The 18,089-nt window shown below is 49.5% G+C and overlaps 1 protein-coding gene across 2 annotated transcripts; it reads left to right on the top strand.

Annotated features, from left to right (window-relative positions):
* Positions 1–2,763: 2,763 nt before the first annotated feature.
* Positions 2,764–18,035, top strand: ICAM2 (intercellular adhesion molecule 2). Of its 2 annotated transcripts, none has more exons than XM_055337535.1 (5): positions 2,764–2,885; positions 12,950–13,054; positions 14,830–15,093; positions 16,690–17,010; positions 17,700–18,035. In XM_055337535.1, exons 2-5 carry the CDS (start codon positions 12,994–12,996, stop codon positions 17,846–17,848), a joined length of 795 nt encoding a protein of 264 aa, XP_055193510.1. In that variant the 5' UTR covers positions 2,764–2,885; positions 12,950–12,993; the 3' UTR covers positions 17,849–18,035. The 2 variants fall into 2 exon arrangements, with proteins under 2 accessions (XP_055193510.1, XP_055193501.1); XM_055337526.1 differs by lacking the exon at positions 2,764–2,885 and adding an exon at positions 13,419–13,680 and having other exon boundaries at positions 12,937–13,054.
* The last annotated feature ends 54 nt before the right edge of the window (positions 18,036–18,089 follow it).

Raw genomic sequence — 18,089 nt, 5'->3', positions numbered from 1 at the left:
CTTCCCAAACGCACCACACAGGACCATGCCTTTATGCCTCTGGCCCAGATGACCTCTGGACTTAGCCCCGCCTGCTGGTTCTCAGCATTGTGCACGTTGGAATTACCTGGAAAGCTTAAAAAACACAATATGTACGTACACAAGATGCAATGGTTAACACATACTAAAAATAATTTATCTAAAACTCCAATCTCCCTGTATTTTAGGAAGAGTCAGAAGCAGTGCTGGGGACCAGGTCATCAACCCAGGACAGGGGACGGGTTGATGAGAACTGCTATAAATGCTGAGGCTCAAGCCTACTTCCTGAGCCCTTTCTCTCATTGCGCCCCCTCTGAAAGCAAGCGTGGGTCCCCAAGGTCTCACTCGGCCAGCAGGGAGGTCTTGCCAGCCTCCTGCCCTCCCCTCAGTACCAGGTTATTACAGTCCTGGCTCTGATGAGTGATTCTGGGGCCTGATGCCTCGTGAGCCATGAGGGACCCTGCGGGGGCTCCTGCCACAAGGTCTCACATATCTTGCTCAGACAACCCACGTGTCCCCCTCTTTACTCCCCTGGCCCATGGAGTAGCCAAATGCCACAGCAAGATGCTGTCTCTGACAAAACTGAGCAAGTCTAAATTAGGAAGGAACCATATGTGAGGCACAGTGATCTATGGTGAACTGTTCGCACACTTGTATTTTCCTCAGAACAATGAGATTTCACTTTCACCAACTGAGAATTAGAAAAGCACTTGCCAAAATGCTGCATTAGCTCCTAAAGCCTGAACCGAAATACACGTGGAGATGTTCTCAAACCTCGATGCCTTCCCCCCCCACCACCACCCTCTTGTGGTGAAGACCCAGCACCAAATTAAGCCACTGGTGCCAGAGTCAATCCAAGAGATGTGAAATTTTGTTCTGGAACATTCCTTAGCTGACTGATCAGGTTCTCTGGCATGAGTCATGGTTTCTTACTCTGGACTCTGGTTGCACAGGGCAGAAACCAGCTGACACGGGGTTAAGCAAAAATGGCAAAAGGCTCATGGAAACCAACCTTCAGGAAGAGGCCTCAGGAATGGCTGGAACCAGGGGCTGGAACACCATCAGCACATTCTCACCTTTTCTCTGTGCATTTTGACCTCTTCACCTTCTACCGATGGCCCCTCTCCTGTGAATGGGGGGAGGAAGGGCAGCCTGAGGTAGCATCTGTCCTCCGACCTCTGCAACCGGGACAGGAAAAGGCTCTTTCCCCAACTTTTTAAATAACACCACCACCAAAAACCCTCAGGGTAAGACCTGAAGGTGGGGTACCATGATGCCAACCTTGGACCAGTTGTTTGGCTGGGAAGTAGGGTTGAGCAGGACAGAAGCTCCCTAGAAAACCTTCTCAAGTAGAGAAAGGAGAGATTCCCCTCAAAAAGGGCCAAGTCTAGGCATAACTCCTGGGCAAATTGCCAGTGGGACATACAGCCTACTTTGTGTCTTGGACAGATAGCCTCAAAAGATCCAAGTCACATGGACCCCTCCAAGCCCGAGCCCTGATGCGCTCCCTCCCAACATCCTACATTGGCTTTGTTTTGCCAGCAGTATGACATGGAGATTCCAAAAAAGAACTTTTGTGAAGACACCGAGGCACAAAAGTACAGAGCCCGGCAGACCCTCAGCGTTCGTGACCTTGACTGTCCTGTGGTCTCTCACGCCATCTAATTTGTGACTTTGCCAAGCCAGGAATTTAAATGCTCTGTGCTGTGGGGCTGGCCTGTGAGAGCGAGATCCCCGGCTTGTGTGTGAGCCCACCTCTGCACCTGGCTTTGATATGCTTTCTGCATATGGGTACAAAACCACTCTGCTAGGCTAGGGCTGCCTTTTTTTTTTTAATTGCTAGGCAACATGGCAAATGTGACAAGAGCTAAGAAAGCGATGGTTCCCAGTCACAAACAGAAGTTTCCTGTGGCAGGGCATGTCAAAGAAACACCCAGCTCTGTGATGTTGACTAGCCTCCTGGGCGGGGAGATAGGTGGCTTATCCTGGAACTATCTATCCATTAAAGCACCCCCACTCCCCGCTCCTGCTCCAGTAGTGCAGAAACTGCACATCCAAAGAGACAGTAGGGGGAGATGGGACGGCAGCTCCTCAAAAAAATTGCACATAGAACTATGATTCAGAAATTCCACTTACGGGGTGTACACCCCAAAGAGCTGAAAGCAGGGACCAGATGCATTTTCCCTCCTTCGTAGGGCCACGACGCACAGTAGCCAGAAGTTGGAAGGAACCCAAGTGTCCACCGACCAATGACCAATGAATACGTAAACAAAAGGTGGTATGTACACACGGGGGAATGTTTCTCAGCCTTAAAAAGGAAGTGACTTCTGATACGGGCTCAGACATGGGTGACCCTTGAGGGCATCCTGTTGAGTGAAACAAGCCAGTCCCAAAAGGACAAACGCTGGACGATCCTACTCATACACAGTGCCTAGAGTCATCAGATTTGTACAGATTAGTGTTTCATGGGACCGAGTTTTGGTTTGGGAAGGTGGGAAAGTTCTGGAGGCAGCAGGTGGTGCTGGTGACCGGGTCAATGCAGTCCAGGGCAAGGCGGGGACACCAAGGTGGTTAAAACCCGCGTTGTCTGTTGCCACAGTTTTAAAAGAAGGAGTGATCTGACCATGAGGTTCAGTCTGAGGTGGGAGCCTGCCACAGGAAGCATGTGACTCCTGCGTGGGGAGGGAGGGGGAGGGAGGGGGGAGGGAGGGGGGAGGGAGGGGTCTGGATTTACACACACACAGAACCACACAACCGCAGAACCCGGAGCCTCTGGGCACTTGCAGGGCTCCAGGGTGCTGGACCCCAGGCCGCCCTACTGCGCCCCTCGGCCTGTCAGCAGGATCAGCACACTCAGCAGACGACTGGTAAGATCACGCCGCTGCCTTCCCTCTTGGCAGCTGGAAGGGCTTTCTGGTGGACTGTCAAGGCCTGGCTTCTGGTGCCTTCCCCTCACTGGCCTGTCTCCCCAAGAACTGAGGAGAAAGCAGGCAGGGAGCCCCGAGCGCCTTCGGGGCACACGCTCCCCCCGGGTGCAGCTCCCCTGCCATCTGAGGTCACCAGCCCACCCACCTTGCTCTGGTGGTGGTTTCCTGTTTTTGCCTCCTGGTTCCTCTCCTGCTCTGTCTCAGGTGGCGGATTTAGAAGCACGAGGCTCTTGTCCAGGGGCCCACGTGGGGACGGCCCAGGCCATGTGAGCTGTGCTTGGGCCCGATGCATCGAGAAAGGGATGGTCCCCTTCCTCCTGGGATTGCATCTGGGGTTCATGATGAATCTCTTCCATAACTTTCTTACTATACAGGTCGTGTACATGTCTTGCTAGTTTATTTCTCTTTTACTGCTGCTATAGAGGCTGTGTTTTTTAAAATTATATTATCGTATGTTGCCTATATACATAAAAGCAACTTATTTTTGGATATTGATCTGATAGCTAGTTGCCTTGATAAAATCCCTTGTTATTTAGAATCTGATCATTCTGTTGCATTTTCTACCCAATCATATCATAAGAAAACACTGATAGTTTTGCTCCTTTTTCATTCTTAGGGCTTTGATTTCTTTTCTTTTTTCTTTCTTTCTTTCTTCTTTCTTTTCTTTCTTTCTTCTTTCTTTCTCTCTTTCTTTCCTCTTTCTCTCTTTCTTTCTCTCTTTTCTTCTTTCCTTCTTTCTTTTTGTCTTATTGCACTGTCTAGGACCTCCAGAGCAATGTTGAAAATAACAGAGGGGATGCCTGGGTGGCTGAGTGGTTGAGCGTCTGCCTTTGGCTCAGGCCATGATCCTGGAGACCTGGGATCGAGTTCCATGTCAGGCTCCCTGCATGGAGTCTGCTTCTCCCTCTGCCTGTGTCTCTGCCTCTCTCTCTCTCTCTCTTTCTCTCTCTCTCTCTCTCTGGGTCTCTCATAAAAGAATAAATAAAATCTTAAAAAAAATAAAAGAAAAAAATAAAAAGAAAATAACAGAGATAGTGGCCATCCTCGTCTGGCTCCTGCTTTTATAGAAAATGCTTCCAAGATTTATTTGATAAACATAATATATGCATAGCCTTTTTGTAAGTTCTCTATCAGGTGAAAGAAATTTCCTTCTAGGGGTGCCTGGCGGGCTCAGTGGGTAAAGCGCCTGACTCTTGATTTCAGGGTTGTGAGCTCGAGCCCCACATTGGGTATACAGATTATGTAAAAATAAAATCTTAAAAAAAAAAGATTTCATTCTAATCTGCTAAGATCTGAAAGAATAGGAAAGGTAAGATCCTTATCCTTTCCTGAAAGGATATTGAATGTTGTCATTTTTTTTTCCTGGATGATCATATGTTTTTCTTCTTAAATCTGTTCATGTACATTTTTAGAGCTCCTTTTAAAGCAGAGCCTGGAACAAAGGAGGACTTGGGTTCAGGTTGGTTGTTTAAGAGGTGATTCTAGGAATCTGGGAATGAAAGAACAGGGCGACAGAGAAAGGAAGGAAGAGATGCCAGTTAAAGGTGTTTGACGTCCTGGCTGCAGGCAGAGGGAGCCTGATGTCCTGGGACCTCGGATAAGCCTACTAGGTGCCTCCTAGAATTGCCCAAGGAGAAGGAAGAGGCAGGAGCTCACACCCACCAGCTCCTGTCCTTCACTGGGTGAGGGCTGCGTGTTAGGGAACTTCTCTCCCACTCTTGGGAAACGCTTAGCAGGCTGATAAACGGCTCTTAAAGCATTGAAGAAGACTCTGAGGCAAGAAGCAAAAAGAAACATGGTACAAACTAGAGGTGGGACACCGCAGGGTAAGGGGAGTTTAAGCTTGCATGAAGTTATCCCCGTTAAGGACTGCTGATATCAGAGGAGGACAGAAGTGATGCGACACAGAGCATCAAAGTCTTCCATTACGAACATAATAAATGATATATGTAGGGTTTCTTCTGTTGTGAAACCACTTTTGCATACTTGACATAAGCTCAATTTGGATGTGATATATATATACAGGACTAGATTTGGTTGGCTAGCATTTCTCATCTAATTATTGCATCTATATTCATGAGTGAGATTGGCCTCTAATTTTTCTTTCTCATTCTGTACTAGCGTCATTTTGATGTTAAGGTTAAGGTTACCCTGGCCTCATAGAAAGAGGTCGTGTTCCTGCTTTTTTCATTCTCAGGAAGAGTTTTTATAAAATTAGAATTATCTCGGCGTAAACTTGTTTAACACTATCTGGACCAGGTATTTTCTTTGTGGGAAGATTTTAAATTATGGATTCAGTTTCTTTCACAGAGAACCATTCGGGCTTTTTCTTTCTTCTCAGATCAGGTTTGGTAAGTTATATTTTTCTAAGATTTGATCTGTCTCATATTTTTTGGCACAAGTCACAGTCTTTAAAATTTTTTTAAATTAATTTTTAACTTTAAAAATTTTTAATTGTCTTTTAAAAGTCACAGTCTTTTAAAATACACATGACAGGGATCCCTGGTTGGCGCAGCGGTTTGGCGCCTGCCTTTGGCCCAGGGCGCGATCCTGGAGACCCGGGATCGAATCCCACATCGGGTTCCCGGTGCATGGAGCCTGCTTCTCCCTCTGCCTGTGTCTCTGCCTCTCTGTGTGTGTGTGTGACTATCATAAATAAATAAAATTAAAAAAAAATACACATGACATAAAGCTGACCATCTTAACCATCTTTAAGTGTAGAACGGTTGGGTTAAATACATTCACGTTGTTTGGCAGCCAATCCCTGGAGTGTTTTTATCTTGCAAAACTGAAACTGCCAATGAACTCCCTTCCCTCCCCCAATCACTGACAACCACCTCTACTTTCTGTTTCTGTAGATCTGTGCTGGCTTCCTTGTTTTTTGTTTTTCGGTTCTTTGAAAGATTTTAAAAATTTATTCATGAGAGACATAGAGAAAGAGGCAGAGACATAGGCAGAGGGAGAAGCAGGCTCCTTGCAGGGAACCCCATGGGGAACTCGATTCCCCAACACAGGATCACGCTTGAGCCGAAGACTGATGCTCAACCGCTAAGCCACCCAGGCATCCTTGTCTTCATTTTATTTTATTTTATTTTTCCTGTTTTCATTTTAATCTGTAGCTATGTTCCCATTTTCATTCTTAATAATGATGACTTGTGCCTTCTTTCATTTATAAGTAGATTTCACCAGACATTTCCCCATACTATTAGTTTTTCCAAAGACACTTTGTTTTTTTTGTTTTGTTTTGTTTTATTTATTTACGATAGTCATACAGAGAGAGAGAGAGAGAGGCAGAGACACAGGCAGAGGGAGAAGCAGGCTCCATGCACCGGGAGCCTGACGTGGGATTCGATCCCGGGTCTCCAGGATCGCGCCCTGGGCCAAAGGCAGGCGCCAAACCGCTGCTCCACCCAGGGATCCCCAAAGACACTTTGGTTTTATTAATCCTGTCTACCATATCTTTGTTTTCTATTTTGTTGGGTTTTGCTCTTTATTATTCCCTTTTGAGTTTACTTTGTTGTTGTTTGTTTTGATTTATGCTCTGATCTTTATTCCCTTTTGAGTTACTTTTAGGTTTCCTTTCCTATTTGTTTTCTAACTTCTTGACTACTTACTCAGATGGAATACTTATTTCCAACATTTTTTTCCAATACAAGCATTCAAGGCTATACATTTCCCTTGACGTACCACTTTTGATGTATCCCACATATTTTTTATATATAATATTTTCAGCATCACTCAATGTGAAGATTTTTTTAAACATGTCATTACAATTTCTTCTGTGACCCATGGGTCAGAGTACGTTTTCATGTTCCTGAATACAGGGGGCTGGGGTGCCTGGGTGGCTCAGTGGTTTAGCACCTGCCTTCAGCCTAGGGTGTGATCCTGGAGTCCCGGGATCCAGTCCCAGGTCAGGCTCCCTGCATGGAGCCTGCTTCTCCCTCTGCCTGTGTCTTGCCTCTCTCTCTCTCTCTCTCTCTCTCTCTCTCTATCTGTGTGTCTCATGAATAAATAAATAAAATCTTAAAAAAAATACAGGGAGCTGTAAAGCCTATCTTTTTGTAGAGTTTATGTTCTCTAATTTAGAGGGGTAGATCGAGATTTTAAATTATGTGTTTTAGCTCTTCAATTTATTTACTGACTTTTTTGTCTGCTTCATTGTTCCTACATGTATTATAATTCTTTGCCATAATGATGGTTTTATCTCTTTGTGGTTCTTTCAAACCCGAGGCTCACAAATTTAGAAGTACTGTAACTTTCTGGTGATACATCCCTTTAGTCAAGCATCTATGCTATCCCTAATAAATATTTTTGTCTTAGAAGTTCTCTTTCTCTGATATGAACAGAGCTTTCCCAGCTTTCTTTTGGTTAGTATTTGCCAGGTATATTCTTTCCCATTCTTTGATTTTCAGCTATTCCATATCTATGCCTTAGGTGTATCTCACAAACAACAGAAAACTGGCTTTTGTGCTGTCATGTTTTTGTTTTGTTTTGTTTTTAAAGATTTTATTTATTCATTCATAGAGACACAGAGAGAGAGAGAGTGAGAGAGGCAGAGACACAGGCAGAGGGAGAAGCAGGCTCCATGCAGGGAGCCCGACATGGGACTCAATCCCGGGACTCCAGGATCATGCCCTGGGCTGCAGGCGGCGCTAAACCGCTGCGTCACCAGGGCTGCCCTGTGCAGTCATGTTTTAAAAGTCTAATCTGAGATGAGAATTTAGGAATGACCAAGTCCACAACTTCCACTAAACCCTACTGAGTAAGAGTTGAGTTGAAAAACCTGCATTTTCTTTCTTTTTTTTTTTTTAGATTTTATATGTTTATTCATGAGAGACACAGAGAGAGAAGCAGAGAGATAGGTAGAGGGAGAAGCACACTCCCCACGGGGAGCCTGATGCAGGACTCGATCCCAGGACCCCGGATCATGACCTGAGTTGAAGGCAGAGGCTCAACCACTGAGCCACCCAGGTGCCCCTAAAAACCTGTATTTTCAACAAGCTGGCCAGAACTCTAATCCAGAAGTTTCTCTTCTGAGAGAAACTCAAAAGAGAGTTTTGTGTTTGAACTATTTTTAAAAATGGACTTTATTTTTTTAGAAGAGTTTTATCTTCACAGCAAAACATTAAACAGCCCCCACATGTACACAGCCTCCCCTGTTGTCAACATTCCCCAACAGAGTGGTACATCTGTAACATTCAGTGAACCTACACAGGCACATCATTAGCACCCAAAGTCCATAGCTACAGTAACATTCACTTTTGGTGTTGTACACTCTACGGGTGTAGACAAATGTATCATGACATGTGTCCATCATCATAGGATCACGCACACAGAGTAGTTCCAATGCCCTAAAAATCCTCTGTTGTGCACCTACTCACCCGTCCCTCCTCCCCAACCCCTGACAACTGCTGATCTTTCCTAAGTTCTCCTGTCACTCTGTCTGTCACTCAACAGCTCCATGACCTGGCACATTACTGATTCACCCGGGCGCCCGCTTCCTCAAATGCATAATCAGAATGCAGAATGGTTCTTTATTTTCATATGACAATTAAATAAAACAATGTATTAAAACCTTGGTTCAGTCCCTAGCAGAGAATACACATCCAGTAAATGTTAGTTTCCCATTCCTTCCCTCCTCTTAGTAATTGGAAATCAAGTTTTGCTGCGAAAAGGCAGAAGGAAGTGCCCCTGTGACAGGGTGTATCGCCAGAAAATCTAAGCAGAGGACGGGAGAGGTTACTGCCTCCCAAGCTCTCTCTCCAATTTGAGAAGTCTCTCCCTTTCTGCTTCCTGTCAGGAGGGTTGCCATGCATAATATGTCACCCGTCTTCTCAGTCCGCCACCTCTGACCTACATCTGACAAATGCACAGGCGCACTGTGTCTTGAAGCTGTCCAGGAGCCAAAGTGACTCAGAACTGAACTGCATGTGCAGGAAGAGTGTGTCGCCAGGGCACCAGGGGGAATCATGATCCAGGCCTTCCCCTTTTGCAAGTCACATCAAATCTTGTCATTTCCAAGGGAATCACCCTGAAACACATTAAAAGTCTGAGGCTTTATAAAGGTTGCAGGACCATGCACTATTCCTCTTCCTGGCTGTCCTGCTGTGACAGATTTATGAATACAAGGCATTGTCCTTGCATTAAATCCAGACACCAGGCAGGAATAGATGAACAACAGGGCAAGGATTTTTTTTTTCTTTTAAGATTCTATTTTTAAGTAATCTCTACACCTAACATAGGGCTTGAACTCACGACCCGGAGATCAAGAGTTGCATGTTTCAGTGACTGAGCCAGCCAGGCACCCTCACAGGGCAAGGATTCTTTTTTAAACCTACCTGAAAATCTCTTTCTTTTAACCATAGTTAAAATTTTCATCTTTATTGTGATTATTATAGATTTGGACTTTCAAATACCATTTTCTTAAAAATTTACATTTGTCCCTCTTCTTCCATGCCTTTCTCCTTTATTTGATTGAAGGTTGTTTGTTTTCATGCCATTTTAACCTCCTCTAGTAGTTTAGAACTTAAACATTGTATCTCTGCTGGTTTTTCTTGAAATTTTACCATGTTCCTTATAACTTAAAGTATATCCGCCCTCCTGAACAATGTAGAGTTGAGAAAGCTTTAACTGTAATCCTCTCTTAAATATTATTGCCCAGTATTTTGATTTGGAACTTTTTAAGACTTCTCAAATTAAATACTATAAATATTACATATTTATTTTCCAGATCCGTTTGCCATTTTGTTTCCTTTTGCTTCCTTCTTGCATAGAAAACTGTCCTGCAATCTTTTTTTTTTTTTTTTTTTTGCTTCTGGATGCACCACCTTTTTTTTTTTTAATTTTTTTAAATTTTTATTTATTTATGATAGTCACAGAGAGAGAGAGAGGCAGAGACACAGGCAGAGGGAGAAGCAGGCTCCATGCACCGGGAGCCCAATGTGGGATTCGATCCTGGGTCTCCAGGATCGCGCCCTGGGCCAAAGGCAGGCGCCAAACCGCTGCGCCACCCAGGGATCCCTGGATGCACCACCTTTAAAAGTTTCTTTAGTGGAGGTATCTTGGGGGGTAACTCTCTGGGTCTCTGTTTATCTATGACTTTCTCTCACCTTGGTTCTTGAAAGATAGTTTTGCTGGGAACACAAGAAACATCACTAGATTCAGACCCAGTCACGACAAAACCCTTCCCAAGCCCTGTGAAGAGATGAGTTCACTTCCCAAACCAACACGCCAATCTCCTCTTCCTGCAAATCCTCTTGTATCTCCCAGAGCATCTTAACTCTCCCAGCTTTATTGTACCCTTCATTGGAGAACTCAGAGACCTAAAGAATAAGCCAGGGAATATTTGGTGGTGGAATAGCGCTCCAAGAAGGAACATCTGAATTTCTTCTCTCGTCTACATGATAGTCAGTTTCTTCTCATCCTTGGGCAACTTCTTGGTGTCAGGAAGCCTTAGTCTTCCCTCTTTGTTTGGAAGCATCCATCCTGGCCTTCTACGGTCTGATCATCAGGCCCCCAAGTCCACTTCATTCTCTTTCCCTAAGGGCTTCCCAGCCTGATGCAAGTAGAGCACTCCCGCCCCCTCCCTGCCTTCCCATTCTGCCCCCAAATTTCTGGGAGGCAGAACAGGGCTCAAAATAACCTGCAGTACACAAGGACCTATAGCTAGCTCTGACTCCCATGAGCAGGTTTGAAGGGCCAGAACCTTCTAGCCTGGAAAGCTTTTTCATTTCTGCCTCACAGAACATCACCAGCCCCTCAGTCCAGCCCACCTCCCACCAGAATCCACCCCACAGCCAGCATGTGACCTGGGACAATTCTGAGTCACCACCATTCCCTCCACTGCTGCATCAAGTTCCTCTCTCTCAGCTTCTTCACTTGCCCGGGACAATAAGTGAGGACAGCTGCTGGCTCATGGGTGCCTGCTATTAGGATCAGAAAGGGAAGGGCTTGGTATTACCAGCCCCAGCTCAGAGAGTCCCAGGTAAAACAGTGTCCGGGCTTAACTCTGAGTGCTCATCTCTGGGGAGTGTGGGGCCCTGGTTGGCCTTGTTATGTGTCCAGCCCAGCTCCATGGCCTGGGGGTCAACAGAGACATCTGCAGGTAAAAAGTTCACTGGGCAGACCCAAAAGAAAGACCCCCATTCAGTCTTCTCTGGGTTGTACACCAAGACAAACTATTTCTTCCATTCGTTTACACATCCGTCCACCCACTCATCCTCTTACTGAACAATTATTCAGCATCACTGTTTGCCAAGTTAGCACCATATCTGCCGCAGAACAGCATTATCCGAGTCAGCTTCTGCCCTCTTGGGTGGACAGGCCGGTGGGGAGGGAGGGGAAGTTGATGTGTCACCTACCAGATGCAGTATTCAAGTCTAACAAAGCCGGGTCCCTATGCCTGGTGCGCCCCAGGCAAGGAAGGCCTGCCCAGCTGGATGAAAGCGAGATCAAAGAGGAAGTGGTGGGTGGGAACAGGGGCTGATCAGCTTAAAGCAGAATCTAGGCCCCAGAAGCTTCACTTGCCCTGGTAGGGATGCAGTCAGGCTGGCCCAGCTGTGTGTGCGGTTGGGAGTCACAGGCACAGACCCTTCTAGAAGCTGTTTGGAGCTTCCTGGGCATGAGCTGCAAACACACACACACACACACACACACACCCCTCCCCCCCCACCAGCCCCTCATGGCAGGAATGGCCTTGGCAATTTCCTATGGCCTTCTGCTGCCTTGCATTTCTCTCTCTCCTGGGGAGTCTCCTAGGGAGGTAGCTTCTAAGAATCCTTCTCTTGTCCCTGCCCTGTGGACTTCCCCTCACTCATAAAGACTTCACTCTCTCCTAGGGATGTGACCTTGGGCAAGTCAATCACTCTGTGCCTCAGTTTCCCCATTGGTAAGATGGGGACAGTAACAGTACCAACCTCACAGAGGTAGAACGCTTATGACAGTGTTTCCTGCAGTGCCACATGGACCAGATCCCGGGCTGGGGTTACGGCTTGCTCTCTCCTTCATCTTCTCCCTGCATCACTCCGAAGCAGCACTGTCCAGGGACATCCCCGGATCCAGGCTGACCAGTGGCACTGACCTACCACACATGGTGGTAACAGCCAAAGAGAAGCGCACAACTTCACTCCACCCCTGCAGCCCAGAAACAGAGTTTGGCCTGAGCCCTGAAAATGCTAGGGTGCCCCTTGATAAAGCAAGGAGTCCCCACTCTCTCCTGCCTCTCCTGGAAACTCCTGTTTCTGGGGATTCCCTCAAGAAGTGACAAAGCCTCCCTAGGAACACACTGCAATGCCTCAGGCCCTGAGTCCCCCTCCTCAGACCAAGGCTTGCAGCCCAGAGGGGTGGAGGTGGGCGTGAGACACCATAGCCAGGCCCTGGGATTTGGGCTACCGCCAGACTAACCCCCTCTACCTCTGTCTGTGCCTGGGCTGCTGGGGACTGTCGTGAGAGCACTTCCCCATTGGATTTGTCCCCATTGGCTGAGTCAGGGCAGGTCGAGGTTGCAAGCTGGGTGGGTGCTGAGGTTTAAGTTGCCCAGGGTCTCCTTTGAGAAACCCAGTTCCCTGCCTGCTTTGCTACAGAGACTGCACTTCCTGGACTTTGTATTCTTTCTTCCCAAAAGGGAACTTGATAATGGGTCCTGTAGGATTTGGGGTTCTCAGGTCTGAGGCTTGTAGGCAATGTTGTCCTCCGTGCACACACAGAACACCGAACCCCACGTGCACGCACATCCTTCACACCCATGCGTGGCCGTCACTCGCCCTGCCCCCTCCACGGCAGCATGGCAGGAGGCCAGGTTATACCCGGGCTTATCGGCTGCTTCCCAGCTTCCTCTGTCTGCGTTCCTGCAGGCCTAGAGCTCTGGGAGCTGGCATTCCACGTGGCTTCCAGAAGACTTCCCAGATAATGAGAGGAAATGTGGTCATCAGCTCATAGAAGGTTGGGGTTCCGGGCTTCAGCTCCAGGCCACCACTCCCTGACCTGGGTCCACCATCTCTCTCCAGGAGGCCTTCGGCTGTTCCCAGTGAGCCCGTGGACACCACTCAAGATGTCCCCTTTTGGTTGCTGGGGCCTGCCCGCCGCCCTCCTTGCCCTGTTCTGCTGCCCAGGTGAGCTGGTGCCTGCGGTTCCCGACTTGGCACGTGCCAGCCCAGAGGATGGGCCGCCTGCCCCCCGGCTTCGGGCGTGGGGGGGGTGCTGGTCCTGAAGTCACTGAGGTTTGGAATGCAGCGGCAGCCTGGGTACAGGGTGCTGTGCCAGCCTGGCTTCCTCGTGATCCTGGACGGGTGGAGGAGGGGGTGGGTCCGGGACGGGAAGCTGGCCTTTTGGACCACAGGTTGAACAGGCCCCACGGCTTCATGGCGTAGGAAGTGGCAGGTTGTGGAGGCTGAATGGTGGGCTGCGTGGGGGCCTGAGGCAGAAGGGGATGCCGGGGTTCAAGGGAAGAGGAGAGACTGTGCCCCTGTTCTCCAGATGCGGCCCAGGGACAGCAGAGGCCCGCAGAGGACATTGCCTTTTGACTGCCGTCAAAGGGAAACCAGATCCTCTTCCAGTGGGTCAGGGGACTGTGAAGAAAAATGCTACCACGCCCTGAGCACTCTGTTTTGGACAACCTGCTGGTGCTTTTCAAGCGCTAGCTCACCACAACCCTGCAGGAAAGGGATTACTAGCCCATTTGACAGACGAAGAAACAGGTTCAGAGAGAGAAAGCACCTGGCCCAGCGTCACACAGCTGGTACGTGGCAAATGCAAATCCAGCTCTACCTGCAAAGCCCCTTTCTTGCCCCTTCGTTATATGCCACTAGCTGGGGGCCAAGGGGGGACATGCCGGCGTGGAGGGAGCACAGGACAGGCCCAGCTGGTTGGCATCAAGGACTTTCCGGCCACCACTGAGTTGGCGGTGGGCTCTGAGGACTCCACCTTTATGCACCAAACACTTCTGAATGTCTGTCACACTAAGCAAAACCTGTAAAACCTGGGCCCTGCCTTCTAGAAGCTGTAAAACATCTAAGGGAGAGTCGGCATGAATATAAATCATTTGCAAGGTGGGCCCGTTACCTTCTTGCACTCCTCTCCCCTGCCTTCCTCCTCACTGAGCTCTAGCCATGCCGATCTTGCTGTTCCCGGAGCACACCAAGCATGCTCTTGACCCCAGGGTCTTAATGCCAGGAACACTCCCCTCTTCCCAGATATCTGCAGGGCTCATGCCTACCTTCTCCATGGCTTTGCTCAAATGTCCAAGTCTTGGTGAGGCCCGTGCTGACCACCCTGTTAAAATGGCAACTCCACCCCATTCCTGGTTCCTTCCCCAGGTGCTGATCACCAGCTGACAGGCTGGCTATTTCACTTGGTGATTATTGTCTATCTCCTTCATGTTAACGTGAGCTCTGTAAGGACAGGGCTCGGTCTGTGTTGTTCACTACTGTGTCACCAGAGCCTAGACTAGTGCCTGGCATGCAGCAGGTGTTCAAAAAGTATTTGCAAAAAAAAAAGAAAGGAGAGAGGAAAGGGTTGAGACCAGGGCCACAGGGGCCCAGAGGACACAGTCCACCTCCACCTTGGAGAGGCCTTCATGGAGGAGGGGACATTTGGGCTGGGCTTTGAAGGTCGAATAGGATCCCTCTCCACGGAGACGGAAGATGTGCATGGAGAAGACTAATCTGAAAGTGAGGGGCTGGAAGAAGGCAGGGAGACAGTTGTGGGGTAGCCTCCTTGGTCTAGACACGAGGCAATAAATAAAGCCTGAACAAGGGGCGAGTAGCAGAGAGGCCACCTCTGGCCTTTCTTCTTGGGTAACTGCCCCTTGATCCCACTGCCAGTGGTGGGCCGGTAAACTGGATAGGGCAGCAGAGACATTTGCTGCCCAGTCTTTCTGGTCTTCCAGGGTCTGGTGAGGTGTTCAAGGTACACACGTATCCAGAGCAGCTGGTGGTGAAGACCGGAGAGTCTCAGCTCATCAACTGCAGTACCAGCTGTGTCCAGCCTGAGGCCGGGGGTCTGGAGACCATCCTAGCCAAGACTCTGAAGAAGTCCGGAACTCAGTGGATGGAGTACTTGGTCTCCAACATCTCGCAAGACACAATCATCTACTGCTACTTCACCTGCTTCGGGGAGCAGAGGCTGACGAGTCTCAACGTCAGCGTGTTCTGTGAGTGCCACACTGCAGGGCCCTCTTCCCCAGGGCAGAGCCTGTAGCTACTGACTGTGTGCAGAGCTCCTCTGTTACTGCCCCTGGGCATTTGCTATGGCTCCCACCTCCCTGGGCTCCTGGGGTGACGAGGAGCAGGACCCCGGTCGTGGGCTCAGAATCTGCTCACACCCTTCATTGGCCTGCCGGTGACCCCAGCTCTGAGGCTTGCTCAGAGGACAATCCGAGCAAGGTTTGCACAGACTTCAAAGTCATTTCCCAGGCACTGCTCAGAGTCTCCTCCCCGCTCGGTGGCAGCCCCATCACCAGACACTCCTCAACCCACAACAAAGAGCAAGGTGCCAACAGAAGGGTTGGCTTGCTCTCCAGTCACCTCTCTGCCTCACAGAGAGAAGGATAAGGCATCACCTGGTGCTTTAATGTTCCTTTAAAAAAAAGGGGGAGGGTGTGTTTATTTATCTGAGAAGGGGCAGCGAGCAGAGAGAGGGAGAGAGAACCCAAGCAGACTCAGTGCCGAGCGCAGAGCCAGACGCAGGGCTCAGTTTCACAGGCCTGAGAGCATAACCTGAGCCAAAATTAAGAGTTGGATGCTTAACCCACTGAGCCACCCAGGTGCCCCTGCTTTTATATCCCTGGCAAATGTGCGAACATCACACACACACACACACACACACACACACACACACCCTGCACATGGGCCATGGAAACCTTCCCATAGGGCAGGATTCTCTCAACATCGTGGCACCAGGGATATGGCTTAGGTCCTCCCAATGACCAACATCCGTGGATCAAGTGAATAGAAAAATGTCCTAAATCCAACATATTACCTTGGGGTGATGGGGCAAGGTATTCTAGTTCAGGAGGGAATCCAGGCTGCCACTGAGGTCCTTGTGTAATAGATAAGCGATGGAGGTGGCTATGAACCTGACCCTGGAGAAGCAAGGCAGGTCTGACTCCAGCCCCTACCTCTTAAGTGAAGACCTCACAACTCTTGGCGGAACTCCAGTGAACACTCCCTTCTAAGTTATCCACCTGTTTAATACGGAAATTTATGTCTGATTTCCGGAGGAGACAGATTCAAATTTTTGTTTCTAGTTGGCTGTACAATTTCTGGACCCTTTTCTTTGTAGACAACTGACCACCTCCATTCTTTTTTTTTTTTTTTTTTTTAAGATTTACCTATTTATTTGAGAGAGAGAGAGACCATGAGCCAGAGGGAGGGGCAGAGAGAGAGGGAGAAGCGACTCCCCACTGAGCAGGAAGCCCTATGTGGAGCTCCATCCCAGGACCCTGGGATCATGATCTGAGCAGAAGGCAGGTGCTTAACCGACTGAGCCACCCAGGCACCCCCTGCTTGTCCATTCCAGAAAACATCGTGTTGGTAAAAGCACCACCAGTCAATACATACTATACCCTGGACTGTTTCCTCACTGCTCTCTGTATACTCGCGGGCAGACCAGGCCCCAGACCCCGTCCTCCCCAAATCCAGCCAAGGACTTGAGAACACTATGGTGCCAAGGGATGGGCCAGGCCAGGTGGGGCCTGCAGGGACTGTACCCCAGCTCCTGACCTCACCTCCCTCTTCCTTCCCCGCAGACCCTCCAACGCAAGTGCTGCTGAAGCTGCAGCCCACTTGGGTGGCTGTGGGGAGACCCTTCACCATCAAGTGCCACGTGCCAGCCGTGAAACCCCTTGAGAGCCTCACTCTCATGCTGCTCCGCGGCCAGGAGGTGCTGCACAACCAGACCTTTTGGGGAACGACGGATGGTACCCAGGGAGCCACAGCCACGCACAACATCACGGCTCACAGGGAAGACGGCCTCCACAGCTTCTCCTGCCAGGCCATCCTGGATCTGCGGTCTCTCGGTGGGAACATCATTCACAATGTTTCAGAGCCACAGATGCTCAAGGTCTACGGTGAGGGGGCCCCCCCGGATGGAGGGGGCGGGAGAGGGTGTCCACTTTCAGTTCCTTGGGGGAAGAAAAAGCCTTCAGCACGCCCTCTGCCATCTCAGGGTGCAGGCGCCCAGGGACCCCACACTTAATCCTGAGGGTTCCCTCTTGCTCTCCTTCATCCCGGAAGTTCTCTCCAAGTGCCCGGTTTGGAACCTAACTAGTTGCTTTGCAATTAGTGAACTGTGTGACCTTGACCAAGTCAGCCTCCTCTCGCTGGCCATGGCCCCTCTCTACTTGAAGAGGTTTGGCCCTCAGGTCCCCCAGGAGCTCTGCTGTTCTGTGACTCTTGATGGCCAAGGTGGTCACTGTCCAGAGAGTTTGGTAGGAGCTCACTCAGCATCGCCCAGGGCGGGGTGGGGCTCAGACCATGCCACACCTAGGCCATGGTGTCCAGCAACCATATGCTGGTGCCAGGGGCCGGTGGCAGGGGACTGAGACCATCACAGTCTCACAGAGGGCTGGCTGGTGGCCTGGACCCCAGCCTACCTTTCCTCCAGACACCGCACCATTAGCCATTCAACTCTGCAACATGGGCGGCTGCAAGATGGACGGGGGGCGGGTGGGGGACAGGTGGGCCTCTACTCCCCCTTGGGTCCTAGCATCTAGGACCAGGGGACTTCTAAGACCACTGCCCCCTCCTCCCTCCCCAGAGCCGAGGCCAGACAACCAGATGGTCGTCATCATCTCAGTGGTATCGGTGCTGCTGTTCTTGTTTGTGACATCCATCCTCCTGTGCTTTGTCTTGGGCCAGCACTGGCGCCAGAGGCGGATGGGCATCTACGGGGTACAAGGTGCTTAAGCGGGGCCTAAGTCGGACCTACTGGGCACAGCCTACATGAGTGGCATGGCCACCACCACAGCAGCCACTGGAACTCAGTGTGACTCCTCAGGATTGTGGCCCAGCCCTGGCTGTAGGACTGAAATGAGCAGCAGAGGACTTTGGGGTCATTTCTTTTTCTAGTCTGAATATAAACACCTGGACTTAACCCTGTGCCTCAAATGTCTTCTCCTGGGCTTAAGCTCTGGCCAGGAAGGGCACC

Source organism: Nyctereutes procyonoides, unplaced genomic scaffold (genome assembly GCF_905146905.1).
Source record: "Nyctereutes procyonoides isolate TBG_1078 unplaced genomic scaffold, NYPRO_anot_genome, whole genome shotgun sequence".
NCBI classification, from domain to species: Eukaryota; Metazoa; Chordata; class Mammalia; order Carnivora; family Canidae; genus Nyctereutes; species Nyctereutes procyonoides.
The sequence above is the reverse complement of the archived record's forward strand: the minus strand, read 5'-3'. Positions and strand labels throughout refer to the sequence as shown.

Coding starts and splice junctions, on each gene's coding strand:
- ICAM2 (XM_055337526.1), top strand. CDS start 13,419: ATGCGGCCCAGGGACAGCAGAGGCCCGCAGAGGACATTGCCTTTTGAC. Junction 15,094..16,689: donor TCTCAACGTCAGCGTGTTCT/GTGAGTGCCACA, acceptor CCTTCCCCGCAG/ACCCTCCAACGCAAGTGCTG. Junction 17,011..17,699: donor ACAGATGCTCAAGGTCTACG/GTGAGGGGGCCC, acceptor CTCCCTCCCCAG/AGCCGAGGCCAGACAACCAG.